The sequence below is a fragment of the Antrostomus carolinensis genome, unplaced genomic scaffold, assembly GCF_000700745.2.
Source record: "Antrostomus carolinensis isolate BGI_N321 unplaced genomic scaffold, ASM70074v2 scaffold26958, whole genome shotgun sequence".
Classification (NCBI taxonomy): domain Eukaryota; kingdom Metazoa; phylum Chordata; class Aves; order Caprimulgiformes; family Caprimulgidae; genus Antrostomus; species Antrostomus carolinensis.
This window is the reverse complement of record NW_010334097.1, coordinates 31,107-42,497: the sequence shown is the minus strand read 5'-3', so window position 1 is coordinate 42,497 and position 11,391 is coordinate 31,107. Positions and strand designations below refer to the sequence as shown.

General features: G+C 37.3%; 1 protein-coding gene across 1 annotated transcript in view; it reads left to right on the top strand.

Annotated features, from left to right (window-relative positions):
• The first annotated feature begins 746 nt into the window (after positions 1-746).
• TRAPPC11 (trafficking protein particle complex subunit 11) overlaps positions 747-11,391 on the top strand; it is a 25,173-nt gene continuing 14,528 nt past the window's right edge. The window contains exons 1-13 of the mRNA XM_010174107.2: positions 747-910; positions 1,353-1,423; positions 2,288-2,402; positions 4,449-4,548; positions 5,160-5,233; positions 5,464-5,560; positions 6,434-6,567; positions 6,913-7,060; positions 7,929-8,022; positions 9,196-9,275; positions 9,379-9,457; positions 9,552-9,606; positions 11,042-11,187. Of these exons, the coding sequence (XP_010172409.2) occupies positions 792-910; positions 1,353-1,423; positions 2,288-2,402; positions 4,449-4,548; positions 5,160-5,233; positions 5,464-5,560; positions 6,434-6,567; positions 6,913-7,060; positions 7,929-8,022; positions 9,196-9,275; positions 9,379-9,457; positions 9,552-9,606; positions 11,042-11,187 (1,312 nt within the window). The 5' untranslated portion in view covers positions 747-791. The remainder of the gene's footprint in view (positions 911-1,352; positions 1,424-2,287; positions 2,403-4,448; positions 4,549-5,159; positions 5,234-5,463; positions 5,561-6,433; positions 6,568-6,912; positions 7,061-7,928; positions 8,023-9,195; positions 9,276-9,378; positions 9,458-9,551; positions 9,607-11,041; positions 11,188-11,391) is intronic.

Here is an 11,391-nt window from a genome sequence, read left to right as displayed (position 1 = left end):
GAGCTCGGTGTCCCGGAGCAGCTGTCAGGGCCGAGGGGGAGCCAGGGCGAGGTGGTGGGGTGCTGTGGATCTGTGGGCAGCCAGGGTGCGAGGAGCAGAGAACGCCAGTATGATGCACTTCTTGCAGTGCTTGCTGTTCGTTTGCTCAGCGTTAAGGTATGCTTGTAAAATGGGAGCTTTACTGAAACCCAGAGTTTAACTCTGGAGAAACTAGATACTAGAAACTGGGACGTTCTGAAAAAAATGCAAAGCCTTTAACTGAGTGAAATGCAGCAGAGAGAATCTCTGCTCTAATTTCTGCTTTGCAGTGGCAGTTAAGAAGCAATGTCAATAGGTTTAACCCTTGAAAAACTACCTGATTCTGTGATGCTGGCAAGGAACAAGAATCCTAACTTCTCCTGGCTCTGTTTGAGAGCCCCTCAAGAGCCCCCTCTTAAAATAAACCTAATTTTTTATGAAGGTGTGTGAAACATGCTTCTGAACTTGACCTTTTTCTCCAGTCTACCTGGAATCTGCTGTTCTTGGTTGCTCGTATCTCAGGCATCAGGCCCCGATGCCAAGGGGTGAGGTGTATATCTTACTTGATAGGAAGCAAAGGCTTGAGGGGAAGAATGTTAAAGGAAAGATGACAAACATATCCACAAGTGACGAGAATGTAGAGGCAATTCCCCTTCTCCTGCTGTACTAAGAGGCTGGTAAATGGATTTGGTAGCTTGCTTTAATAATCTCAATATTTTCAGAGGACATCCTATGAATGGTATATTCCAAAAGGAATCCTGAAGACTGGTTGGATGAACAAACACCTGAATTTGGTTCCAGCACTTGTTGTGGTGTTCTATGAACTAGACTGGGATGAGCCACAGTGGAAAGAAAAACAGTCGGAATGTGCTACTCGAGTTGAAATTGTCAGGTAGAGTTTTTTCACTTGGTTCATAATGTAGTACAAGCTAATGGTAAGTGTGAATTGTGGAATCCCTTTTACATTCTAAGATATATATTTTTTTTAATTTTTTTTCTTAGACACAAATTAAGGCAAACTTGAACTTTACTTTTTAATGTATGACTGACAGTAAAGAAACTTTTTCTTTTAATGGTTTATTTGTAAAAGTAATTTAAGTAAAAACAGCCCCTGAAATTTTGCTTGCTAAACTCAACATAATTATTCCATTCCATCTGAACTAAGTAGAGAACACGGCATTCTGTGGACGATGCAGCATGTTGTTGCTTCGGGTTTTATTTCATTATATAGCATTCTTTCAGTGCTTCCACGTAGGCTGAAATCTCATTTTGTTCTGATTATTCAGGAATAAGAAGTGAAACATTGACACTGTGCCATGTTGTTTTTATTTTAGGCAAAGTTTGCAGGGAAGAAATACAAAAGTCGCTGTGGTTTTGATTCAGAAAAAAACACCGTTGCCTCCAGGTACTAACCGACTCTACACAGTTGTGGTGATCTTGTTTTTCAGAAGGCCTGATGGACTGAGCTGACTATCATTTGTCACATTATCTGCAGTTCTTATATGTAATGTTATCTGCATACATTGAATACATTGTGGCTGCAGGAAGGTATACAGATGGAAAGAGTGCTCAGGGCAGTTAACCCTAAACATTTGATACCTTTATCCTCTTCCTCTTAAGTCCAGGTCCATCTGTTGATACACAGTATCAAAAATGGTTTGCTAGTGTAATACGTGTGGTGCCTTTTTGTAAGCAAGTTGTATTTTAAACCTTGCTTGAGATCACAAAAAGCTGTAAAAGCAACAAGAACTTGGAGGAAGAGTATTTGGTACCTGCAGAAGCCTTTTAGTTTGACTTGGTTTTAATCAACCAAATTTTGGAGTCAAGTGGAGCTGTGGAATGTGGTATGTTTTAACCTTGTGTTTCTGTAGAGCTGCTGCTTCACTGTAGCTGTGTACTTTATAGTGTCTGGCAAACTGCTGGGATTTTTTGGTGTTTCCCCTTTCCTTCCCCCCACCCCCTGATATATATGCTTGTCTTTTGTGGATGCTGTTGTTTTTTTCATGATGCAGGGTATTTAATTCTGTGAGAGAGATTAAAAACTTAAGTCATACTTGTAGGTTGTTGCTAGCTAAGCCACTCCTAGAAAGTGTCTGCAATATGTTCTACTGGATGAAGCACATAGTACTCTGAAAGAAGTAAGAAAGAATGTGGTCTTAGTTTTATCTGCATTAGATTTGTCCATACTTTGTACTCATCAGGTTTTTAGAGCTAGTTTGACATTGTAGCACCACATACCACTTACTTGTGCTTTCCTTGCCTTCACTAGGGGAAGATGTCATAGCATCAGAGAGGGCAGCGGCTTTATGCAATGCTTGTGACCTTTCTGGAAAATCCCTCTTTGTACTTCCCCACACTGATCATCTTGTTGGTTATATTATAAGGTAAGTGACTGTAAACCACTGTTTTGCTCTGTTTGCTAGTGGAGATGTTGAGGGAGTTGATAGGTTGGGATGACTGCTTTGTGGCACGCTCATTATAGACCAGCAGTGAATGTTTTATCTGTTGGCTGGAATTCTTCAGGTTATTCTGCAACCTGATGAAATTCCACACAGCTCCCCTTTCTCTGTGAAGCTGAGTAATGACTGTCAGAGATGTTGCTTTTGAAGAATCATTGTGATACATCTCAAGATGTTCCCTTCCTCAAGTTGGGTAGAGGCAAAGTGGGCTTTTCTACCTCTACAGTGGCTTTGGCCCTGCTGGTTCAAAATAATTTTCCCTGCAGTTGTTTTGTTAGGTGTATTTCTGCATTAGCAGGTCTTTGGTTTTTTTCTCCCCTAGTTCCTGGCTGTGTAGCTATCTCTCTATTTATGCTAAGTGGCATTTATCTTTGTCATTTTTTTAATGTTTCTTGCGCTTTCTGTTTTAATATTTACAGGAAATACACCTTTAAATAAATTATGAAAGCCTTTCAAAAAGAGAACAGGAAAAGGAAGACAGTCTTGCATAGACCTAAAAAGAAGAGCCCAAACTAAAGCAAATAACGATTTATTAAAATTAGTTTTAATTTTTCCAGATATGCTGAGGGAGAGGAGGGGTCATGGTCTGAGAGACTAATTCTTCCTTCTCTCACCCTCATATTTATGTGTAAACAGTAACCTTCTCAACATAAATCAATGCTATTATTGTATCCATGCTGCTCATAAACAGCTACTAGAATTGATCAAAATAAAGTGGCCATTACTTCTAGTTTTTCCTATTTTGCTCAGTGCTAAAGAGGGAACGTTTACTGCGCGTTAACTAGCGTAAGCCTTTGCAAACTGCATGTGGTTGCATTTTGATACGAGATTTGCAGCTGTCTCCAGGTTTGTGAAGATAAGGTCTGTATCATTAGGGATTAATAGCTCTTAATGCACATTTGAACAAAAATATGTTTGAGCACATAATCATGTCAGAATTCCTGGTGTTAATTTTTTGTTTTGACATTTTTAATGAGATTTCATAGTACTAAAAGAGAACGTTTGTGTTTTGTTTTGTTTTTTTTTTTACCGCTCAAACAAGCTTGTCTTTTCTTATACAGCCACTCTTTATCACTAAAAGAAGTATGATAGGTAGACTTAATTTATCTTGCCTTCCTTTTGTCACTGAACTCGTAGTTAACAATTGCTGTCCATTGGTCTGTCCTGTTGTTTTCATTGCCATCCTCTCTGTTGTGTGGTGAGCAGAACACAAGTTGTGGTCTGCTTTAGTCAGAGTCTGCAGTGTTCTCTTCTTGGCCAAATCACAGAACTGGTACTTCATCCTTTGTTTCCTGTGTGCATCAGTGCTATTGAATGTATTCCCCTCCTGGACTCTGGTCTTTGTTCTAGTTTATTTTATTCCTTATAATTTGATCATACAGCATATGCTTCTTAGATCCTCCTCAGCCTCATACTGTATGCAGAGTTCTGGGCCTCTCTGTTTTTCTCTTCTCCTCCTGTGACTTGCCGTTGGGCTATTTATCTTGCAAACACAAGTTTGACTTTTACCTTTGCAACCCAGGTTGCTGTTGATATTTGGACAGAAAAATGAAACCTAATCTGTGCCCTCATAATTTTATTTACTACTATTTTTTCCTTCCTACTTCTTCCTCCACAGTCCAGCAAATTAAGATCAGACTTATCCCAGGAGCCTCTGCAAAATTTGCTTCTTTTGACTGGGGTGTCTCTCCATTTTCTATTGCTTTGCAAAATCCTAGCTCAAAATCAATCCACAAGGCTGTTGAACCTACTTGTTCTACTTTGTGCTACCCCTGTGTAAGGCTTTGTGAGAAGAGTTTTTGTCTGCAAGCTCTTACCCTATGTTATAACTTAAAGAAAAATTTAGTAATACCTCAAACTTCTTTTGGCAGCCTTAAAATAAGCATGATTAAAAGTAACTTATTCTGAAGTTCTTCAGATTCTTTGTATGTGGGAAAAACTTAGTGAAACTTATGAGCAACTTTGTTGCAGGTTGGAAAATGCTTTCTATGAGCACGCACAAACTTACTATTACACAGAAATACGAAGAGTTAAATCTCATAAGGAGTTCTTGAACAAAACCACTCATCAGGTAATGTTACTCTATTTTTGAAATACTATGCAAGTTATAGTACATGTTAAAACATGAAAATAAGAGTTGCTTAAACGTTTTGATTTCCACCCCTTCCAACTTGAGATGCCTTCTCTCAGTACAGAAAGTAAATCTGGTTTTATTTTCTGCAACTTAAACTTTGATTTTGATTGATTTTGTTCTTGTATTTTTTCATCTTCCTCACATCTACCTTAGAGGAAGAGCCATAGCCCAAAAATGAAGTTCTCTGATTAAAATTTGAAATTGTTACATGTCTGCTCAGACACACAACGTTCTGTTGCAGTTGCCAGCTTCTCTCTCTTGGAAGTGGTGAGCTCCAAACCAACAATTGACACTGGTGTAGAGATTTTTGGGTGTTACAAAGCCTGTACCCTGTTCTACAGTGAAAGGCTTGGAATAGATTAAATCTGTTGTAAAATCACTGCTGTGTCATGGTGGCAGCGAGAACTATTAGGTAACAGTTGCATAGTCAGTTTTTCTAGTCAACTGCTGTATTATGTAAACCTCTGAAATTATCACCTGTATCTGTTTTGTAGGTAACAGGTATGTTTGGATGTTTGTGAATGACCTACACTGGTTATGTTTTGCAGCTTTTATTTGTTAGACACCAGTTCAAAATAGCATTCTTCAGCGAGCTGAAACAGGATACGCAGAACGCTCTCAAGTAAGACTCATGTAATCTTCCCCCACACTCTCTACCCCAAATTGCTGCAAAGCCATAGACTATGATAAATATGTTCCCAAATGCAAAATTATTTGAACATGTATGTAAGGGGTGAGTTCTTTACTGGGAAGAACACTCTGATTGGAAGGCTGTTTTCTGCTGCCAGAAATCTTGTTATTACATTTTATTATCTTGTATGATTTAACTCTAATTTAAATATTCCTACTTAGAAATTACAGAACTGCCTATAATCTTGTGCATGAATTGAGGGCACATGAAACAAATATGCTGGAAATCAAGACCATGGCTGGATTTATAAACTACAAGGTAATAAGTGTTCTTATGATTAGGTGTATTTACTTAAAAAAAAAAAAAAAAAGAAAAAAAAAAAGTTGATGCATCTTTAATGTGTAAAGGTTTAAAAGTTTCATTTTATATTCCTTTTAAGGCAATGGATTAGAAACAGCTATCAGTGGAATACCATTTACACTCAGGCTTGCAAAGACATCTGCATTCCACACAAAAGAAAGATCCTTAGCTGAAGTTTGAGAGTATCTTGAATGTCTGGAGTTGATTTGAGATGCATTCATCTGAAATACTAGATTCTCTTTAAACTTGCACTCTGTGTAGGGAGAATGAAAACAAGGGTTGCTTGTTACTTAGATGTTTTTCCTTCTTGCAAAGCTTAAGCTAGCATAGTTCAGTTCCTGCTTGTTAGGAGGAGGAAAGTAACTCTTTAAGGATCACACCATACTTTTGTGGTATTTTGAGAGCTTTTAGGTTAAAAAAAACAAAACAAAACCAAAAACCAACCTATGCTACCATTTACAACAGTCCTGGCATTGGACTCCACCAAATTCCATTTGTGGACTGCAGGCTTCAAAGATAACGATCTTCATAGTGGCTCTGCAGTTCCATCTTGGATTTGTCTGAGTTATGCCCTCTTCCATTGATGGCTTGAGGGAGAAGGGAAAGGAAAATAATATTAGATGAAACAGAACCACGTGGTTTCAGGTGTAGTACATTATGGTTTACTTCTGTGTTTCTCCCTCCGTTTTGCCTGCTATTTGAGCTCTTCAGAAATACGTAAAATTAGTTTGTTTGGGTTTTTTTGTGGGTGGTGTTTTTTTTGAGTTTTCTTAAAGTTAATCCTTAGCAGCCTAACACAGTTATTTTTCCTCTTATTTTGATTTCTTCTAGATCTGTCGCCTCTGTTTTCAGCATAATACTCCACTGGATGCAATTGCTCAATTCAGGAAACATATTGATTTGTGCAAGAAAAAAATAGGAAGTGCAGAACTGGCTTTTGAGCATGCTGCCTGGATGTCTAAACAGTATGTTTTTGCTTAGTAATGTTTTAATTTTAGTTCTTATAACCTTGTGAAGTTTACTGTTTTACTTGTCTAGGCAGGGTACAAATTCTGAGCTCTTCTTCATCGAAGAAAGAGATACACTGGAACATAAAAACTGTATGTGATTATTCTGTTTTCCATTGATTATTGACCACTGTTCTCTGGGAATGAACAGGGTATGACACAAATGCAGCTGTAGAACTTGGATGCAAAAATTCAGAGAAGTGTCATCTGTCTTAAGACTAACTGGAACTTCTAATTGAAGTGTAACTTTCAGTTCAAATTGCTGTTCTGTACATAACCTTGGCTATTATTTTTTTTTAATAGGTTTCAGGCTTTTGGTGACTTGTTTGATGAAGCAATTAAGCTGGGATTGACAGCAATTCAAACTCAGAATCCAGGTTTCTATTACCAACAGGCAGCCTACTATGCACAGGAACGGAAACAACTAGCAAGTATGCTTTGTAACCATGATGTAAGTTGGGAGGGGAGAAAATGCTTTGCAAGTAACCAGACAGTAAATTAGGTGACATTTTAGTGTCAAACGGTGGTGATATTATCTGTAATAAGTGTAAATGAATTCCAAGGAAAGGATATGTGTTTTTCTGATGCTTACTAACATTACAAGTGTTTGTTACACATTGGAAAAGTTACTCCAGAACAAATGTGGTAGTGTTTATTTTATTGCAAATAATGCTGATATGTTTTTAAAATACTTTAAAAAACCCCCAGAACAAAACAAAAAAACCCTCTCTACATCCCTGGATACTTGACAACTTACTGTTTTGGTTTTTTCCAGTATATTTCTCTGTACATTCACTGTATCTGGTAACTTACAGGAGACAGAGAAACAAGAGCATTAGTATTAGAATGTGTGTAGGGTTGGTGGTTGTTGTTACTGTTTTGGGGTTTTTTTAACACTTGCCTGGCAGAAGGGTTTGCATGGAGAATCGATCTCTGCAGTCCGTTAAACACACATGCTAATTATATGTAGCTACACTCCAGCTCACATATCCTGATTATTTAAAAATGCCTTTGTTCCTATTGGTGTTATTTATTTGTTGTTCTTGGGTTATCTTGTTGGGAACCAGTTTTAAAAAGGATTACCAAGTTATTTTTTAACAGTATGGATGCAGGTGAATGAAGTAGGATGTCAGACTGAATTAATGAGAAGTATTTAAATGTTTCGGTTTCCTGAAGTACTATTTTTATACAGGTGGCTGGAAAGATTATATATTTTAAAGCAAATTTCTTTTGTGCATGTGTGTCAGAGCATCAGATTACTGTTAGTGCTTTAAAATGAAACATGAACCCTTTTTTATGACTGTTTGCTGAATTTACAGTCCTCTGTGATATATCCCAATCCGGATCCTCTGGAAACGCAAACTGGAGTGCTTGACTTCTATGGGCAAAGACCATGGCGGCAGGGAATATTAAGTACGTTTCTGTGTCTTGTATCTCTGGAGTTTGGACAAACTTCTTCAGTTGCTGATCCTGCTAGCTGACTTAGTGGGCATAAGCATGTAATTCCATTTCCACAGAGCCAGACGTGGGGCTGGAACCTCGCTCTCTTGTTGGTTGGTGATATGATTTGAACAGGTGCCAGCTGGAAGTGCAGCAAGTGTGCTTGATCTCTATAACAAATAGAAAAAGGGACCTCAGGTTTATGCAGGATCAGGTCTTCAGCAAAGTTGTGTAGGCCACACTGAAGCTCTGCTGCTGCTCTGTTTCTGTGGTTGCCTAAGCTACCTGTAATCAGCGTGCTGCGGAAGTGCCTGACTGCAGTGAAATACGTTATTCCTGGGCAGAGAAGTTGGAGAACTGGGTACAGCAAAAGTAACAGTGGCCCTGAGTGTGATCGTTATAAATTCATCCTGCCAGACAAACTGTATCTTGGCAGCTATAGACAGGAACTCGTGACACTTTTTTTTTTTTTCTGAAAAGTTTTTTGGATTTCAAAATGGATTGAGAGGATGCAATGAACAGATCTTAATCTAAGAAATGAATTTGTGGTTTCCCTGTTAAGGAGGATGTTTTCTCAGAAGTTCAAACTTTGAATGTACAGCTTTGAGCTATGTATGAATATACATGCAGTTCTGATGTCTTCATTGTTGACTGTGGTTTTACTTCCCTTTCTTCCTCTCCATATGGTCTCCTATTCTTTATTCTCTGTGTATCCTTTGGACTTTGCCACTTCATCACTGCCATCTTTTGAAGACTTTATTTCATTTACTGTAAATACAGTACTGTCTAACCTCTTTTATCTTCAAGTATTATTGTTTAAAATGAGTTAGAATCTACTGCCAAGGTTAAACACTTTAAGGTTAAGAGAAAGTTTCCCCGTCAGTGTAGTTAGCTATTTTTGGGTAGCTTCAGATAACTTATTTTAAACAAAGGGCAATAGAATTATTCCAGAATTTCCCTTCTAGAACACGGAGGAGACGCTGAGTTCTTAGTGGTGTATCGGTCTCCTAGGCAAAAGAATGTTTAAGAGCTTGAGTGTGCTTGAATTGGAGCTTGCATTGCATGTAGCTTGCCACATCACATAAATAGTTCCCTTTGGGTCTGGACAAAATTCCAGTTTCATGGATTTTTCATTGTCTTATGCAGGCTTTGATCTTTCTGATCCTGAAAAGGAGAAGATGGGGATTTTGTCCCTACAGTTGAAAGAGAAAAATGTCCTTCACTCAGTAAGTTTTATGCTACAAAAAAAAAAAAAAAAAAAAATCTGTTTTTTAACATTGTCTTAATGTTTGCATATCTAATAATAACAGTAATGATTTTATCTGTTAGGAGCTGATAATCACTTTGTTGAGTAATGCTGTTGCACAGTTCAAGAAGTACAAATGCCCAAGAATGAAAAGTCATTTGAGTGAGTATAGATAATCAGATACCTTTTAAAAAAAATAATTTTGCAAAGACTTTCAGTATTGATCTGATACTTTTTTTTTTTTTTTTTTAATCAGTGGTTCAAATGGGAGAAGAATATTACTACGCTAAAGATTATACCAAAGCTTTGAAGTGAGTACTGTCCATGATTGCTTCTTTCACATGCTATTCTTCTCACTAAGACCCCATGTCTTTTTGCTACAGAATAATGTTGGAAGCTCATCTAAGTTGCTCCTAGTACCTGGATTTGATTGAAGTGGAGTCTGTGAACTCCACTTACATCAAAGAAAGCAAACCAGACATGATGAATCAGTTATTAGAGTAGAAAAACTTCCTGCTGTAAGCAGTTGTGGGGATTTGCCTCATTGGGCAAATGTTATTTATTTCTGGCTCACTGATTGAGTGCTGTCTCTCTCCCTTAGAAGTGATTTCTGAAACTTGCCTGCTACTGCAATGAGAAAGAATATAGTTACATTTAATTACAGACTTTGTAGTTACAAAATTCAAAAATTATGGAAATGTGGGTGAACTTAATTCTTGTTTTATATACCAGGGAATTAGCGAAAATAATTACTTTTATTGGTGTAGTTTTCTGCTATTAATGACTACAGAGCTAGGAAAGCTTAGTGCTGAGGTACAGCTACCATCTTTTCTGAAGAATGTGTCTTAATGCTGTCTTTCTTAACTTTGTATTTTTAAGGGGAAACAGCATCAAGGTCCTGTTAAGTAGGAGTCTCACAGTGTTACCATTAATTAGGTTTCAAAGATGATATGTTGTAAAGGGAGTATGTTTGAGGTAGGAGAGATGTGTTTATTGTTACTAGCTGGAAGCTACATGGAGGAGAAGATAGGCTAGGATAAACAGATCAATTTGTATCAAGCCTGATTTTTATACGAACAGGCATTTCTTATTTATGTTTATGTGGATTTTTCTGACGTAGGCAGAAACTCTTCTCTTGAGCACTTGAACAGAGTTTAAAAAAAAAATTAACTTCTCTGCTTTGCTAGTAATAGCAAATATTGCTCAGTATAAGAACCGTATTAAGGTGTGCAGTTTTACCTGATAAATATTGATGCATGTGGTGTTTGTGGATCTTTGAAACCCTTGAGGGGAGCAGGAGGTAGGAGGGAAAAGAAACATGACTTAAAGAACATTAACATTTTTCAGTTTGGAAGAGGACTTTATTGTAGGGTTTTGCTTTGTTTTTCTTAAAACTTACCATGTACTCAATAGTAAAATATATTTTTAATGTAATGCTGGACTAAGATTTTTCTGTCCACTGGCTGTTTTGCTAGTTCTTTATGTGCACACAAGTGAGTTTTCCTGTTGTTATCTTGTGAAAATTGTTCTAGCCTGAAATAGAAAATTCATGGAATAAATGTATTAATTGAAAACATCACGAAGCTATTATAAATCGTTGCCTTATGTAAACAGTAGACTTGACTCTAATGTAGCATTCCTATTAGTGAAGATGACTTTTGTATTAATGATAGCAAATAAATACAAGCTGCTAAAAAATATTCATGCATATAGCTTGTTTTTCTTCTCAATCTTGCTGTGTTGCAGGCTCTTGGATTATGTTATGTGTGAATATCGCAGTGAAGGATGGTGGACTCTTCTCACTTCCATTTTGACGACAGCTCTCAAATGTTCCTATCTGATGGCCCAGCTAAAAGATTATATAACGTACTCTTTAGAGCTACTGGGTAGAGGTATCCTTTTAGGAAATATACTCAGCCTATACAGAAAAATTGAAGTAAATGTATTTGGAATTCTGACAAATCATTGTCAGACACAGTGCTTATTATTTGACTATGAAATAACTGTATACCTGTGCTGAATTTTTACTACCTTCTCTCATATGCTGGAAGCTGAATTTTCTTCATAGAATCATAGAATGGTTTGGATTGGAAGGG